The 18,864-nt window shown below is 34.7% G+C and overlaps 1 protein-coding gene across 6 annotated transcripts in view; it reads left to right on the top strand.

Annotated features, from left to right (window-relative positions):
• The window catches only part of lrp1ba (low density lipoprotein receptor-related protein 1Ba), a 304,606-nt gene that overhangs the window by 239,349 nt on the left and 46,393 nt on the right, over window positions 1-18,864 (top strand). For all 6 annotated transcript variants that reach the window (XM_065244654.2, XM_065244653.2, XM_073813477.1 and 3 more), the window contains 6 exons: window positions 346-465; window positions 5,756-5,872; window positions 10,734-10,840; window positions 12,251-12,398; window positions 15,815-15,924; window positions 16,716-16,848. In XM_065244654.2, coding sequence (XP_065100726.1) covers window positions 346-465; window positions 5,756-5,872; window positions 10,734-10,840; window positions 12,251-12,398; window positions 15,815-15,924; window positions 16,716-16,848 — 735 coding nt within the window. The remainder of the gene's footprint in view (window positions 1-345; window positions 466-5,755; window positions 5,873-10,733; window positions 10,841-12,250; window positions 12,399-15,814; window positions 15,925-16,715; window positions 16,849-18,864) is intronic.

Below are 18,864 nucleotides of genomic sequence, written 5' to 3'. Positions count from 1 at the left end.
GCGATCTTTAAAACAGACACGGACATGCAGCAGCTTGCCATAGGGCAATACTTCCGGTTTTAAAAAGTTGCGCCACCTGGTGGATAATAGCGGTATTGCGGAAAGACGGAAAATCTCGTCATTGGCGGGGAAGGGTTTTCTCTTAATTGACGAGATATCTCGTCAATGGCGGGGAAAGAGTTAATATTGACTGAGTAAAGTCACGTCAAAGATTGAAATCAATGAATTAAATACATTTTTGATGCATCTGAGATGAGATTGAGAGACTTTCTTTTTGTGTCAACTATTCTTATCTTGCTTTAGTTTGGATGAAAACATCTTATTCTGTCTCTTCCACATCTCCAGCCGAGAACACCTGCTCACCGTCCCAGTTTCAGTGCAAGACGACAATGCACTGCATCTCGAAACTGTGGGTGTGCGACGAAGACCCCGACTGCGCAGACGGCTCGGACGAGGCCAACTGCGGTGAGTCAAACGGCGTCAAACAGCATTACCTCACGCACATCATCACCGTCCCTCGAACACCCTCGATTCAGGCATGTGAGAGATTTCGTAACTTTAAAACCGTTCCATTTGCTTTAATTTTGCACCGGCTGTTTACCTAGAAGGCTGAGTCAGATGAATAAGAATAGCTTTCGCCAGCTTTCACAAGAGACTCTCGGGCCAACATTTGAACTAGTGCGGTGAGAGACGGTACGTCGGAAACCGTTCATCCAAACGGTTTCTCAGGGCGAACGATGTCAGGTCAAGTTGTGTTCGGCTCCTGAGCAGCTGCTCGATTTGCATTCATTGGGCCCAAAATGGATTATTTAATGTAATTATATTCATAGAGATGTTTTTCTCTTTATATAGAGCAGTGGTATTTTATATTAAAGGACTGTGTTTATTGTCTCCATAAAAGCTGGCAGCGGATTATGTATATCATGATGGAATGTAGGTATTTCAGAAAGATGTTATTGCTCTTTTGGAGATTCACATGATTCATTTCTCTCATTTTTGTTTGAGTATCGTAGAGATACATTAAAGATAAAGTGCTGTAAAATGTGGATAGCATAGCTTACATTACTAAGTAAAGAATCCCAGCAAGCAATCGCCGTCATTTCACTGTCTATGTTAACTATAGACCAGATATAGTCCAGCTATGGATAACATACTTCTAGCCAAAATAAATTAGTGAGGTGGATGATATTCCATCATGTAAGCAAAGTCATCGGTGATTACAAGATCTTTGGTTTCATTTATTTATTTATTTATTTGAGTTAATTAATTTTTCCAACTGTACCGTTCATTGTATCTTTATCGTTATAGTTGTGGTGTAAACTATATTGTTCATAGTTAAAGTTTTTGTTATAATTTGAACAGCCCTTTACTGGAGGACTCTTTTTGCTGTCTACACTGTAAAAAAAATTGAAATTACAATTCATTTGAACTTAATTGACTAGTTAGGAGAAGCTATAAATTGGAGAGTTTAGAAGTTGCAAATAAAGTTTTTTTTTTATAATTATAAAATTATAAAAAAAAAGTTGAGGTAATTTCAACTTTATTTTACTTTACAACTTTAATGTCAAGTGCTTTGAGATGCTACTTTTAAAGGCGCTATACAAAATAAAGTTTATTATTATTATTTATTATAAGTGCAAAACATACAACATACAGTTAGGCAGCACACTTAACATCAAAACAAAACAGACAACAATAACAAAACAGCAATTGTGATGATGGTATTGTTATGAAGCAATTATAATAAGCAAAATAATAATAATATTTAATTAAACTGATGATAATACAGATTATGATATTGTTATGAAGCAATGATAATAAACAAAATAATAATAAAATAACAACAATAATAAAATAATAATAAATGAAACGGATAATAATACATATTCATGTAATAATAATTATTAAAATATGTATATTATGTAATAGTATGTTCAATAATGGTAGTAATAGCAATAATAATTCTAAGGATTATAATGATTACATAAATATTTTTAATGCCCATAATATTTACCTAATAATAATAAATATTAATGATAATGATTATTATGAATAGTAATAATACTAACAAAAACTAATATAATATTACATAAAATTATGGTGATAATATTCATATTTTGTAAAAATGGCAACAGTATTATTATTATTGTTATTATTTTATTATTATTTTTTATAAAAAATTACAGTTACAGTACACTGTTAAAATATAACTAGGATTTACAAGTCATTCCAACTATCTTGATGAGTGATGAGTTGCAGTAATAAATCAAGTTAAATTTGCTTTAGTTATGTCAACTTTATTTTATAAGTTACAGCAACTCATCACTTGTCAATACAGTTAAAATAAAAATATTTTTTTATAGTGTAGGAGAAGTATTTGAGATAAAACTAGAATTGAAATGATATTAATAGAAAGTAATATGATACAGTCATCGAGAATTCATATTGGTTCATCTTAAATGAATACCTTAAGACAGGATAGATGTAAAGTATGTTTTATTTCGCACCACAATTGCTTTAAATACTTGAGTATGAGTATGTCAGACTGACACATTGAGAGGTTATTTTTCCGTCTAACATGCTGACCTAATGGATAGTTGGCTTATAGCGGATCAGTTTTCCTTTAAACCCATTGGATACTGAGGTACTTTTATGACTTTTGAAGCCAACTCTACTGCACCTCGACCCAAACCTGACTTTTCACGGAAATTCTTGCAATTTTCCTCAAGCTATTTCTATAAACAGTCATGCTTGCGTGTGTTCTCGCGCGGATCTTTGTGATATCTGCATAACATTCAGAAAAATGTTAAGAAGTTCAGCTTTTGGAGTGCCAATACAGAGTTGTGTGCGCTGAAGGTTGAATAAAGATGGTAAAAGTATTCACCTCTTCTGCTCAAGGTGGTTTCTGTACAGAAAGGCTAAAGAGTGCTTTACAATAGATTCAAAGGTATTGCGTGCCATTCCCTTTAAAGTGCATATGCTACAAAAAGGTTATTTCCTTCATGGCGGTCTCTTTGTAAGCATCTTTTAGCATCTCTGTGTTCAAAGGAAACAAGGTCTGCCTCGCACTAATGCTAATGATGTCTGTCTATGCACATCGTAATGATCGTCTGGTACATTAGCTGCCTTTTAAACATCTTAATGTAACGTCCTGTAAATTGTCTCACATAATACTACAAGGCCTGCATTATTGTATTAGCAGTGTACATTACTATCCAACACCAATTTTCAGTCCTGTCTCTCCAAGGGGCCAACAAACACGCAGGGATTCATTACAGCAAAGGAAAAGAAGCCTAATTTTGCCATAATTTGCCCCTATTATATATTTTGAGACTTTTGCGACTGTTTTCCTAAACAGTAAGTTATTTCCTGAATGAATCCAAAACATATTTAGGGCTCAACGTAAAGGACTGCCCGGTGGCCCGAGGCAAGCGTGAGAGACGTTCGGGCCAGTAAAAAGTATTGTCACTTGCCCAATCGGGCCAGTGCTTCACCCCCAGTCACTAAAATATATTTTCTTCAATGTATATTATTTAAAATCTTGGAAGCAGACATTTACTTGGGTAAAACACGACGAAAGAAACAATGAAATATTTTACACAATTTGCTGTCACTTTACAGGTAAAACAGAAAAGTTAGGAGCCTTTATTCGTCAAACATGTCGGTAGTATACAATTATTTTACAATTATTTTATTTTATTTTTAAAGTTTTGGCAGGGCAAGTGAAAACCTGAACCACTGGCCCGACTGTTTGGAAGGTATTTTTGGACTTTTTTAAATTCATTAAGTAAACGATAAAATTAAAATAAAATCATAAAAACAGTTGCGCAGTTTGTCTAAATGGGTCTAAAAGTCAACACAGTCGCTGAGTTGGCAACATTGCTTCAGCCAATCCCCCTTTTTTTGAGTAAGTTAACCCCACCCACTGATTAACATTGAATTTGCATATTAGAAAATGAAAACGAAAATGAAATCCAATAAATAAAAGAGAACATAAAATTAAAACTGAACTTTACATTTTAATTTTGTTCCTATTATTGCTTGGGCATGAATAAAAAGCCTTTTAAAAAATGTATTTATAGATTCCTTTTCAAGTTTGCCTTTTTATTTTAATATTATCAGTCTTGCCTCAAGATTATATTGAAAATTAAATGTAAAATCATCAATTTTATTTTATTTTTCAATTTGGCCGGAATGATGCTTCGTCACTTTGAAAATGAAAATGAAATAATTTAATTTAATGTTTTAATTTTTATTTTATCATTTAATTTTCAGATTTGGGACATATTTTGTGATTTTATTTTTTATTTTATCATTTAATTAATTAATTTAAAAAAGTCAAAAAATTCCTTCCATAAGACTGGGCCAGTATAAAAAAATTATTTGCATTGAGTCCTGACATTGTAAAAATACAATTTATTTAAATTTGAATTGGATGAACAAACAGGATGTGGAAGTGCAAAACAGATTAAAATTTAAGGAAAATGTAATAAAAAACTGGTTCAGTTTTTAGTATGAAATATCTTTAAAAACTATTACTATGATATTTTTCCCAAAAATATTTTCTTCCTTATGCTTATTCCGTCTCCTGCCGTGCTTATATCAGTATTACGCACAACTCTCGGGCAGTATTGTTATTCTGGGGATTGTATTACACGTCCCCAGATACATAACACACTTGTGCACTTTACAACATTAGTTGAGAGAATATAATGTAATATTCACATTTAACCAGCATAATACTGCATTGATTTTTTAAAAACGATACGCTTCTGTAAGTGTCTATCCGAGCGTTTGAAGTGAAGTGGAGCTGCTCAAAAAATCAATAACTTGTTCATCTCTATGGATAAAAAGCATTCCCTGCCATGAGATGTTATGAAAAGATGGCATCCACTTTTGGCTATACTGTATGATCTGAGAAAGATATTGGTAGGATGTATTTATAGGTTTACATTTAGCAGACGCTTTTATCCAAAGGTTAGGAAACAAAGCGATTTGTCATAGGGAGGCAATAATACAAGAAGTGTTGCAAGTTACAAGTTTTCATTATTCTGAAACAATACCTGTTGAGAGATATAGTGAGAAATCTCATTCAAACAGCACTTAAAATTTAATATATTGATTGTTTTAAGCATAACATTGAATGTCGGCCAATCACTGACTTTTAATTCACAATAAAGCGATTTGTCGTTCTGCATTCTTCATATTTTAGATGAAAATGGTTGCAAACTTTTTTGTAAACAATCCTACATTTTATTATTTTATTTCAGGATTCCTTTATTTGTTATTATTTTAATTAGTTAGTTTCTCGCTTTCATTGTTTTCATTTAGCTTTAGGGTTCAAGTCACCTTTAAATGGAAAAGATATGGACAAAAAGATTTTAATATTCCCTCCTTGTTCTTTTTGAATTAGAATTCTCATATTGTCATTTTAAGTCTGGGAATTAGCACTCAAACACTGCATTGCGATTGTCAATTAATCATGCATTATGTTCTCATCTTCCCTCGTGATAGCCGGATTAGTCGCCTCCGGCTTTCAGACGAAAGGAAATTGCATTTCTGATTTCCTGTAGTCTTAAAGATTTGATCAGCATGTTGATTATTTAAGAGCGAAGACAGAAAAGTAACTTTATCTGTTGAATTACTGTATAGGGGAACTGAGGAAAATATGGGGTTAAAGGTCGAAACTCATTTTAAGCAACTATTTTATTGACATAAGCAGTGTTTTACATCGAGTGTTTGTTTGTGTATGCAGATGAGAAGACCTGCGGGCCGCATGAGTTTCGCTGCAGGGACAACAACTGCATACCGGATCACTGGAGGTGCGACGGGCAGAGCGACTGCAGCGATAATTCGGACGAGGAGAACTGCAGTAGGTCTTTTTGTCAGTAAACAGTTGTGCGGTAGATGCATAACAAAAAAGATGTTGCTCTCTATTCATTTATAATAACAAAACACTTCATTTCATCCATCTGAAGCCTAATCATAATTATGTTGTGTGTTGTTTTGTTTTGATTTATTTTTGTTTTGTTGTGTGTAAAGCACATTATTTATTCCTCCGTCTGATGCCAACACAAAGTTGTTGTGTTTTGTTTAACTCATGTGTTGGGTTATGTTTTTATTTGGGGTTTTATTCCTCCACTTAAGGTCAAATTAAAGTTTTGTTGTGTGTTTTGTTTGTTTTGTGTTTAGTTTTGTTTCATTGTGTATTATGCACTTTATTTATTCCTCCATTTAAGGCCCAAACAAAGTTTTATTTTGTGTTGTGTTTTAGATTGTGTTGTGTTTTTTATTTTTTATTTAGTTTAGATTCTTTATTTAGTTTTGTCTTGTTGTGTATCACACACTTGATACTTCATTTGAAGCTCAAGCTAAGTTGTGTAATGCGTTGTTTGATTTGTGTTTTGTTTTTTCCTTTAGTTTTGTTTTGTTGTGTATCAAGCAATTGATTAATTCCTTCATCTGAAGCCCATCCAAGCTATGTTGTCAGTTTTTTTGCATGTGTGTTTTTGTTTTGTGCTTTGTGTTTTGTGTTTTGTTTACATTTTGTTAATTTTTTCCTTTAGTTTTGTTTTGTTGTGTATCAAGAACTTGATTTATTAATTCATCCGAAGCCCAATTTAAAAAAAAATTGAGTGTTTTTTTTTTTGTTTTGTTTCGTTTTGTGTTTTGTTTTAGCTTTTAGTTTTGTTTCATTGTAAATCAAGCACTTTATTTATTTCTCTATTTAAGGCCCAAACAACATTTTGTGTTGTTTGATTTGTGTTTAAGATTGTTTTGTGTTTTGTTTTGTGTTTTTCATTTAGTTTAGATTCTTTATTTAGTTTTGTCTTGTTGTGTATCACACACTTGGTTTACTTCATCTGAAGCTCAAGTTAAGTTGTGTAGTGTGCTGTTTGATTTGTGTTTTGTTTTTTATTTTTTTTATTTAGTTTTTTCCTTTATTTTTTATTTTTTTTATGTGTGTGTATCAAGCACTTGACGTATTCCTTCATCTGAAGCCCATCCAAGTTTTGTTGTTAGTTTTTTTGTGTGCTTTTGTTGTGTGCTTTGTTTGGTTTTAATTTAGTCTTGTTGTGTATCAAGCATTTGATTTATTCCTTTATCCGAAGCCCAATTTACATTTTACAGTTTAGTTTTGTTTTTACTTCAAGTTTTGTTTCATTGTGTATCAATAACTTTATTTATTCCTCCATTTAAGACCCATGCAAAGTTGTGTTTTGTGTTGTTTGATTTGTGTTACAAGTTGTTCTGTGTTTTGTGTTTAGTTTAGTTTCTTTATTTAGTTTATTTGATACACAATTTAATTCTTGTTGTGTATCAAGCACTTGATTTATTACTTTAGTACTGTATTTATTATTTATTACTTGATTTATTCCTACATCTGAAGCCCATCCAACTTGTGTTGTTAGATTTTTTTTGTTTTTGTTTTGTGCTTTGTGTCTTGTTGTGAATTAATCACTTGATTTATTCCTTCGTCCGAAACCCGATTTCAATTGTTTTGTGTGTTTTCATTTATTTTTGTGTTTTGTTTTTGATTTAGTTTTGTTTTTAGTTTTAGTTTTGTTTCATTGTGTATCAATAACTTTATTTATTCCTCCATTTAAGACCCATGCAAAGTTGTGTTTTGTGTTGTTTTGTGTTACAAGTTGTTCTGCGTTTTTTTTATTTAGTTTATTTGATACACAATTAAATTCTTGTTGTGTATCAAGCACTTGATTTATTACTTTAGTACTTTATTTATTATTTATTACTTGATTTATTCCTACATCTGAAGCCCATCCAACTTGTGTTGTTAGATTTTTTTGTTTTTGTTTTGTGCTTTGTGTCTTGTTGTGTATTAATCACTTGATTTATTCCTTCGTCGAAACCCGATTTCAATTGTTTTATGTGTTTTCGTTTATTTTTGTTTTTGATTTAGTTTTGTTTTTACTTTTAGTTTTGTTTCATTGTGTATCAATCACTTTATTTATTGCTCCATTTAAGACCCATGCAAAGTTGTGTTTTGTGTTGTTTGATTTGTGTTACATGTTTTTCTGTGTTTTGTGTTACATTTTTTTCTGTGTTTTGTTTAGTTTCTTTATTTAGTTTATTTGATACACAATAAAATTCTTATTGTGAATCAAGCACTTGATTTATTACTTGTTTTTATTATTTATTACTTGATTTATTTTTTCATCTGAAGCCCATCCAACTTGTGTTGTTAGTTTTATGTGTGTTTTTGTTTTGTGTTTTGTTTGGTTTTTATTTAGTGTTGTTGTGTATCAAGCACTTGATTTATTCCTTCATCCGAAGCCCAATTTACATTGTTTTGTTTTTCATTTCGTTTTGAGGGTTTTGTTTTAGTTTTGTTTCATTGTGTATCAAGCACTTTATTTATTCCTCTATTTAAGACCCATGCAAAGTTGTGTTTGTGTTACAAGTTGTCCTGTGTTTTGTTTTTAGGTTAGTTTCTTTATTTAGTTTATTTGATACACAATTAAATTCTTGTTGTGTATCAAATACTTGATTTATTCCTTCATCTGAAGCCCAATTTAAATTGTTTTGTGTTTTTTTTTTCGTTTCTTGTGTTTTGTTTTGATTTAATTTAGTTTTGTTTTTACTTTTAGTTTTGTTTCATTGTGTATTAAGCACTTTATTTATTCCTCCATTTAAGACCCATACAAAGTTGTGTTTTGTTTGATTTGTGTTTTAGGTTGTTCTGTGATATTTTTTTGTGTGTGTTTTTCATTTCCTTATTTAGTTTATTTGATACACAATTAAATTATTTTTGTGTATCAAGCACTTAATTTATTTCTTCATCCAAAGCCCAATTTAAATTGTGTAAAGTGTTTTTTTTTCTTCATTTCTTTGTGTTTTGTTTTGATTTAGTTTAGTTTTTACTTTTAGTTTTGTTTCATTGTGTATGAAGCATTTTATTTATTCCTCCATACAACGCTGTGTTTTGTTTGATTTGAGATTGTTTAATTTGTTTTTAGGTTGTTCTGTGATCTTTATTTAGTTTATTTCATACACAACCACATTCTTGTTGTTTATCATGCATTTGATTTATTACTTCATTACTTGATTCATTCTTTCATTTGATGAATCCCAAGCAATGTTGTGTGTTGTTTTATTTGTTTTTGGTGTTTTCATTTAATTTCGTTGTGTATCAAGCACTTCATTTATTTCTTCATTTAAATTCCAAGCACATTTGTGTGTTGTTTGATTGTTTTTGTTCAGTTTTTAGTTTAGTTTATTATTTAGTTTACTTCAGTTTTTCATTTAACTTGTCTTGTTTTTTTATTTACTGTAGTTTTGTCTCATAAGGTCTCATTCCAAACATTTCACCAAGGTCAACTGACAATTACACATACAGTAGCATCTGCTGTCATGTTGTCGCCTCCTCTATCTGGTGGACACCTGAGGGCTTTGACATTTAAATACATTTAGCATTCAAATATTCCTCCATCTCCACAAATCAAACCATAGAGAGGAAACAGGGTATTCGAAACCTACAAATGAATTCATCTCACGCTCCACAGTGCCTGGCAGACAGAAGTTTGTTCCTGAGAAGGATTTACAAGTTGACAACATTCGGTACACGTCAGCCTTTTTTTAATCCCCCGATCGAGTCTCACGCGGTATCAGTATTTGTTTCTGTTTTGTGCGACTGAGGACTTTTCCCTAGTTTCTAATCTCCATGTTTATCACCTGCGTTCGCCCTGATAGCCGGATCATTACGCAAGGTCTTCGCTAGTCAAAGAGGTCCTAATGCCCTCGGCTCTCAACATGCCTAAATGCAACTTCTCGCACTTTTTTGCCGAGAAAGCGAGCGAGAAACTGCCAAGATTGTCTGTTGATTGCTGCGAAAGTTTGCGCGAGCGAATGTGTTGCACAAGTGGTGATTATTTCAATTTTCCTGAAATGCAGACAGGTATTTTTCTTGTCTTCTCACAATGTTGCTGGCTTCAATTCTCTGGAGTGCAGCTGCAATTTTTTCAGCCCTGTGACCTTGATTGACAGTTAGTACTGAATGGCGAACCCTTTGGTTTTAATGGCTGTAGTCCTGTTGCAACCCGCATCCTCTCCAAACATTTGTCTCTTGAATATTTCTTTCCTATAGAAATAATGTATATAAAGTTTATTTTTAACTTCATACTTTTAAATACATTTTAATTTCAAAGTCACCATAGAGTTCCCTCTTGCTGTGTGTTTGATACGCACAGGGATGTGGGTGCGCACGTGCGTCTCTACACGTGTAATATCCAAATATGTGAACCATAGAGAGGTTTCCATTCCTGGTTTCTTATTAGGGACCAGGCACAGGAACATCACAGACGGGATCTCATTAGATCACTGAGTCTTGATGTCGGGGCAGATAATCTGTGGGGTGTTGAGACGGATGCAGAGAGACTGATAATGGAGTTAGAGGCATGACAGGCAGGGGACCGACACAGAAGACCAATTTCTATCTTACATCTCCTCTTTATCTTCTTTTGTGTCTTATGTCTTTTCTTCTGTACAGTTTTTTTATTTCTTCTCACTCTCTTAGTTTTGTCTTTTTGTCTCTTGCTGCTACTTATTTATTTACCCTCTCTGTTTTGCTCTTGAAATCCGTTGTTTGTCACATTTTGGGCATTTTGCATCTTATCTGGTGAGCTGTCGTTTGATAGTTACCCATGGAAATTTCAATGTGTCTTTCCAAACCGCCAATAGCTCATTCCTTGTCTCTTTCTTGTTTCTTCTTATAGAGCCCGTTACGTGCAACTCCAAAAACTTTGTGTGCGCGAATGGAGAGTGCATCTCCTCCCGCTTCCGTTGCGATGGAGACTTCGACTGCACCGATAACTCGGACGAGGTTCGTTCAGTCGGCAACAAGTACCAGATCCATCAATCACACCAATGACCAACTTTTATCATGATATAACCAGATTAATAGTGATGGTCAATGGTGTGATTTAAAGAGATTTTCACCTGAAAATGAAAATTCTGTCATCATTTACTCATACATACATCATTCCTGTTATATACACTCACCTAAAGGATTATTAGGAACACCAGTTCAATTTCTCATTAATGCAATTATCTAATCAACCAATCACATGGCAGTTGCTTCAATGGTCAGAGGAGAATGGGCCGACTGATTCAAGCTGATAGAAGAACAACTTTGACTGAAATAACCACTCATTACAACTGAGGTATGCAGCAAAGCATTTGTGAAGCCACAACACACAGAACATTGAGGCGGATGAGCTACAACAGCAGAAGACCCCACCAAGTACCACTCATCTCCACTACAAATAAGAAAAAGAGGCTACAATTTGCACGAGCTCACCAGAATTGGACAGTTGAAGACTGGAAAAATGTTGCCTGGTCTGATGAGTCTCGATTTCAGATGGTAGAGTCAGAATTTGGCGTAAACAGAATGAGAACATGGATCCATCATGCCTTGTTACCACTGTGCAGGCTGGTGGTGGTGGTATAATGGTGTGGGGAATGTTTTCTTGGCACACTTTAGGCCCCTTAGTGCCAATTGGGCATCGTTTAAATGCCACGGCCTACCTGAGCATTGTTTCTGACCATGTCCATCCCTTTATGACCACCATGTACCCCTCCTCTGATGGCTACTTCCAGCAGAATAATGCACCATGTCACTAAGCTCGAATCATTTCAAATTGCTTTCTTGAACATGAGTTCACTGTACTAAAATGGCCCCCACAGTCACCAGATCTCAACCCAATAGAGCATTTTTGCATCCCACAAATCTTTATCAACTGCAAGATGCTATCCTGTCAATATGGGCCAACATTTCTAAAGAATGCTTTCAGCACCTTGTTGAATCAATGCCATGTAGATTTAAAGCAGTTCTGAAGGCGAAAGGGGGTCAAACACAGTATTAGTATGGTGTTCCTAATAATCCTTTAGGTGAGTGTATCGTGCAAATATTGAAATTATATTGTTATTCTTGTTATATAACATGCTGATATTGTTATTAAATATTGGTCCTGTTATGCGACGCGCCGATATCGTGATTATACATAATCCAAGTCATACAACAGGCGGATATGGAGACCACATGTAACTTGTGTTAAATACCGTGCCAATATCGAGATTATATATTATTCTTGGTGGTTCTAGATTATTCCTGTTGTAATATGTGCTGTTATTGTGATTAAATATCCCTGTTATGTAACTTTTCTATCACAATATTGTGATTAGGTTATACTAAAAAAAACACTGATATTGTGATTAAATTGTGTGATTTCAGAGAGGCTGTGAGAGCCACTGCTCTGAAGATCAGTTTCAATGCATGAATCATCTCTGCATCTCTGTCAAATGGCTTTGCGACGGACAAGAAGACTGCAAGACCGGAGAAGACGAGGCCAACTGCAGCCCTGCCAACACCGCCATGACAGGTTGGCTCTTTAAATAATGCTGACGGATCCCAAACTGATCAAAGCGTTTCTGCGACAGCTAGCTTAACACCTCTATAATCACTTGTCACAGAGTAGAAACCTTTCATCAAATCGAATCGCTGTGTCCTCAGTCCCAGAAAGCATTGCCTCTTGGACAATACCTCTTTGCAAACTTCAAACCCAAATAACAAATAGCTGTAAAGCGTTCTCAGATGTGTCATGTTTAATAGTCAAGAATTGATGTTGGTAACGTATGGTCTTCATTCATCCTTTTGGTATCGTTTATCAATAAAAAAAAGTTTTATAAAGTCAATTTTTTTTTTATAAAATTACCATTTCGTTTTCCAGGTTTTGAATCTGTGCAAGAAGCCAATCAGAATAATGGCAACCCAAAACATTTGCAATTACTTTAACCCCTTGAGACTTGAAGTGTCTCTCTGTTTGTGTGTGTTTGCCCACCTAAACTATCCCATAGCCCATATTGAATATTTTAGCGCTGTGTGCCGTGCATGGGGTACCTGAGGACACCCCCACCAGCAAACGCTGCGTAAATTATTTTTATCTCGAAAACCTTTGAGATGCATTCAGAACGCTCTCGCTCTTATGTCCCTCACCCCGTTTTTTCCTTTTTCCATGCGAGTCGGGGGGATTTCACCCTCAGATGAATATTTATGTGGCCGAAACATTTCACGAAATGCAACCTCCCAGAAGCTCCGGCCGAAATCGCACCACAGATTATTTCAGACCGCAGCAGAGACTCGTGGCTTTTAGGATGCAGGATACATGATGGATTGATGCAAATCCAAAGTGTCATCATGAATACATTAATGTGAAAGGATTTAGGGTTATTGATAATTGATAATTTATTATTCTTATATATTTATTATAGTTATTAAAATGTATTTTTCATTTTCATTATGTCTATTTAATTTTGTTTGATTTGTCACTCATACCACATTTGTACCGTTTTTTATACATTATAATTACACAAAGCACACACTCATATATTGTGCCAAAAATCACTTTTATTTTGTATGCGGTTAATCGTGGTTACTCTTTATTTTGTAAGGAGCCCCTAAGGGGACATGGAGTAAAAATTAAATAAAGTTTAGTTTCACGTGCGCACGCGAAACTAAACTTTAATAAAAAATCTGCACATGAAGGTTTTCACGTGAGCACATGAAACTAAACCTTAGATTTTTTTACTCCAATGTTATCTTAGGGGCTTTGTAATTTTGTATGCGGTTAATCGCTATTAATCTTTATTTTGTAGGGGGCCCCTAAGGGGACATGGAGCAAAAATTCATTAAAGTTTAGTTTCACGTGCGCACGCGATAGTTTCACATGAGCACGCGAAACTAAACTTTAAAAAAAAATCTGCACATGAAGGTTTCGCGTGAGCACATGAAAGTTTCACATGAGCACATGAAACTCAACTCTTTCACCGCCAGTGTTTTTTAAAAAAGTTGCCAGCCAGCGCCAGCGTTTTTCATGATTTTCACCAAAGTTTAATGCCTTCCAGAAAATGTTCTTCTTTAAATATATAAACATACAATATACCAAATGAAAGAACAGACCCTCTGCTTTCAAAAAAAAAAAAAAAAAACCCGTTTCATCCTACCTTCAGTGGTTCTTTTGTAATCAGCTTTTGAATATGGGTAGGTTTCTGCAAAAACACCACATTTTGAGCAAAAAGCAGAGATAATTCCATTTTTATGACGGACTTTTCATAGAGATCCCATTCAGAGCGATCTTTAAAACAGACACGGACATGCAGCAGCTTGCCATAGCGCAATACTTCCGGGTTTAAAAAGTTGCGGAAGGGCGCCACCTGGTGGATAATAGCTGTATTGCGGAAAGAGGGAAAATCTCGTCTTTGGCGGGGAAGCGATTTCTCTTAATTGACGAGATATCTCGTCAATGGCGGTGAAAGAGTTAACTTTAAATTTTTTTACTCCACCTTAGGGGCTCGGTAATTTTGTATGTGGTTAATCACGATTAATCTTTATTTTGTATGCGGTTATTTGTGGTTGATCTTTGCCCAGCACTAATATATATATATATATATTATATATATATATATATATATATTATATATATATATATAACTTATTTTATTGTTTTTCTTTTCGAAGTAATCAAAATATTTAGGTTTTTATAGTTTTTCATGATGCTTTTTATTTCAGCTAAAGAAATAGATAATAATACTGCTTACATTACACCATAAGGTTGTATTTGCTAACATTAGTAAATGTATCAGCTAACATGAACTAACAAAGAGCTAAATAGTTTCTTCAAGCATTTATTAATCTTTTTTAAAGGACAGTTCACCCAAAAATGAGAATTCAAGCTGTTTCCAATCTGTATTTGTTTTGCTGAAAACAAAAAAATTTTAATCAAGCTCGTCTGGGGCACCATTGACTTCCATAGAAAGAGAAAATAATCCTATGTAAGTGAATGGAGCCCCAATGTAGTTATTTACATTTTTTCAAAATATCTTCATTTGTGTTTAGCAAAATAAAGATATTGATACAGGTTTGAGGGTAAGGTAATCTTACTTAACTTTAGATTTTTTTACTCCACCTTAGGGGCTCGGTAATTTTGTATGTGGTTAATCACGATTAATCTTTATTTTGTATGCGGTTATTTGTGGTTGATCTTTGCCCAGCACTAATATATATATATTTTTTAATCTTTTTTAAAGGACAGTTCACCCAAAAATGAAAATTCAAGCTGTTTCCAATCTGTATAAGATTATTTGTTATGCTGAAAACTAAAAAATTTGTAATCAAGCTCGTCTGGGGCACCATTGACTTCCATAGAAAGAGAAAATAATCCTATGGAAGTGAATGGTGCCCCAATTTCGTTATTTACATTTTTCAAAATATCTTCATTTGTGTTTAGCAAAACAAAGATATTGATACAGGTTTGAGGGTAAGTAAATCTTACTTTAAGAGTACTTTAAGTGTTTCAATGCTACAATATATGGTGTAAAAACATCTGAGTGCTGCCCTCTTCAGGTTGAACGGTGGCTACCTGCAATTAAAATTTCCTGTTGGATTGTGCAGTACCGTGTGATGTGAGCAGTACGATCCTACTAAGCAGGTTCAAGCTCACCACGCCCTTGTTACGATCACACCACACCCTTGGTCCGAGCTCAGTTCGTCCCTTCTATCTCCGTTGGGGTCTGCCCACTTTTCTTGCATTTTTCAAGTATTGCCAGTGGGTGGAGTCAGGCTCTGACCAGGGGTTTAGTTACCCTTTAATGTCAACACAGTTGATCATGTTAGTTAATTGTGCATACAGTAATGTTTGCTTTCGATGTGTGTTTTTGTGTCAAGAAACGTTTTAAAGGTTCATTGATGTTTTTGCACATTTTGTGAATATGAGTCATTGTTTTGTGACTGTGCATTTAGCTCGGCCGACGTCCTGCGGTCTGAACGAGTACGTCTGCGTCGGAGGGGGCTGCGTGTCTGCCAGCCAGCGCTGTGACGGCCAAAACGACTGCTCCGACGGATCTGATGAGGTCAGCCGGGTGCACGAACAAACACGTATTCGTTACTTCTTACTGTATTCTCATCCCATCTCTGTTTCTCATCATGATCAAATGCAACCTAAAAACATGTTTTGCAATGGGGTAGAGAGAGACGGTACTGAATAGCAATGGTACAACAAAATAACAAGCCATGATGCAATCATATATCCAGTCTTTAGTGTGACGCAAGAATTTTCGGCATTGTTATTGTTTTCTTCACTGCTGCGGTCATGCTCTTGAGGGACAGTGGTTTAATTACATCCTTATTTATAATGCAGTGTCAATAGTTCAACTCGATTTGCCTGTCCTAATAAGGACCATTAGAACAGACCTCTTTCCAGAGGTCCCCGGAGAGCCCGGGGTGCTTTTCTTACAGCGTGCATTATATATATATATATATATATATATATATATATATATATAAAAGCAATTTCAGCTGAAGTAAACGGTTAAAGGTTATTGCTAAAGGGGACATGACTCTTAATTTTACCAATCATTCAGCAATGTTATTGAAATAAGGTAGAGGCCATTGGGAATTTGGTTAACAGACAAGGTGGCATACTGTAGAGTTGGGTCCTGTTTTTAAACGGTAGTTTGGGTATCTGTGTGTTGGTTAAATGCTTTTTTATGTATACAAATAGGGACTTTAAATAAAGTTACCCCAATGTGTAAGGGATAAACTGTGTCTATACACAGTAGATTGTGTGTGTGTTTGGTGCATGCTGTGTTTGATCTGTGTGTTTGATGTGTTTGATGCGTACGTTTGTGTTTGGTTTGTGTAGGTCGACTGCATCCAGGAGTGTAAAGAAGATGAATTTCTTTGTCGTAATCGAGCACACTGCATTCCTGCCCGCTGGAGATGCGACCGAGTCTTTGACTGCCTGGACCAAAGCGACGAGGACAACTGTGACCAGGGTACGAGGCAAAATCTCTTATGTCATATATTGTATGGCAGATATAGGATAAGATAAACAGTAAGAGATTTAAATAAGCACACAGATTAAACAATAATGGAAATGAACACGTAATTTGAGCAACATTTTTGTTGAATTCTATTAAAAACAGAACACAAATCAATTAAATAAACTGCAGTTTGTTACTCTGTTTGGTAATAATTAAATAAACAAATATTAAACACACATTAAAAAGCATATAAAAAGTTATTGAGCAAGAGTACATAAGAAATCCAACCCATTTTCATGAAATGCGTATACTGTAAATAGCACGCAGTGTGAAAAGTTGTGCAATAAATACGCCAAATTCCAATTTTGCGTGCATATGAAACGGCAGTCCTTCTCGTTCACTTATACGGCATGTCTTTTCATGTCATTTTATTAATTGCTTTTTTTTAAAAACGTGTTCGCTTGGAGTTGGGGTTAGAATTTGGGTTTGGGTTAGGACGGTGATGCCAGATTGGAAATGTCCAAGAATCGTACCAGAACCTTAAAAATATTGTATTAGGAAGAAAAAGATTGTACACAAGTCGGTAATATGTGCAGAATACAACTATTTTATCTAGACAAACAACTTTTGATAGCCTGTAGATTTTCCTAGTAGATAAATGACTAAGTGTACCTTTGTCGGAGAGTCAAAACAACTGGAAAAAAAGAGATTCATTCTCAACGATGATTGGCCGAGAAGACATAACATAAGAAGAGATCGAGTTGTGGCAAGAAGGGAAAAAGCAACTGCCGAAATCATGAAATCTTGCAGAATGTTTTTATCCTAATCCTATCCCAAACCACATCTCGCGAGATTTAGGCCATAGCTTTATCCCTTCTACCCAAAACCAAGAGATAGAAGCATTTCACGCATTTGCATTCATACAGAGGTCAAAATGATGGTACAAATACGATAATTATTGTACATCTGGCAACACTGGGTTAGGATGTCAATTTATGTAGCAAAAACTTGATCTAACCCCAAACCTAAGTGACAATGGTAAAAAAACACATGCAAATGGGAAAGCAATAAATAAAATGACATGAAAAGAAGTGCTGCATAAGTGAACGGGAAGGGCTGGCGTATCATATGCACGCAAAATTAGAATTTGGCGTATAAATTCCACGATTATCGCACTGCTTGTTATTTATACACATTTATAAAACGGCTAGTTCCAATCCTTGATTCTGATTGGTCAACAGGTGTGCTTTATTCACAATAAAACACTGCTATGACCGCTTTACCCAACGGTTCTATTTAATATCACTGCGCCCTTAGAAACACCCTTAGCAACACATAAACATATAATGAGACAAAATCTGAGAACAGTTTGTTGTTTTTATTTGAGCTTTCATGTTGTTGTTCGCAGTCAGGGACTATTTTTTCTAGCGGAAGGAATGCTTTTATTGATTTAACTTCATGAAAGTTGCACTAATATTTTTTTTACTTTAATATTGTGTGGTAACCGTTTTATAAAAGCAATAAGGTACTCGAGGCAAGTGCTGTATTGTGAATAAGTAACGGCTGAAGGGCGTTGTTAGGCACGACGCGAAGCGGAGCACAGCCTCTCGTACCTTATTGCTTACTTAAAGAGAATAGGCTGAAGAAATCAGTTGAAAATTGTCGCCCTACTTTTTGGTGAATTGCAACATTAAGTAGAGAATATAATATAATAATGCTAATAAATATAATAATGATTTTTAAATTAAGCTGTCAATTACGATTTTGAGGGAAATTAATTTGACTTTAACCCATTTAAAGCTACAGTAAGTGCGTAACGAGTGTGCCTCATACGTCTCGAAAAGTGAAGCCTCTGGCTCTTTGATCACCCCCTGGTGGCTGGCTGCAGTACAAGTCATAAACCCCGCCCTCTCCATGCAAACAAATGGGACTCTGGTCTAAGTAAAAAAAAAATCAGCGATTATGCGATCGCATGATTCAATGCATAATTAGCCAAAGTAGCGTATTTATGCATGGGCCGCATTTTTT

Source organism: Paramisgurnus dabryanus, chromosome 24 (assembly GCF_030506205.2).
Source record: "Paramisgurnus dabryanus chromosome 24, PD_genome_1.1, whole genome shotgun sequence".
In the NCBI taxonomy this organism is placed as follows: Eukaryota; Metazoa; Chordata; class Actinopteri; order Cypriniformes; family Cobitidae; genus Paramisgurnus; species Paramisgurnus dabryanus.
Note: the sequence above shows the minus strand (reverse complement) of the source record. Positions and strands in the feature narration are given on the sequence as shown.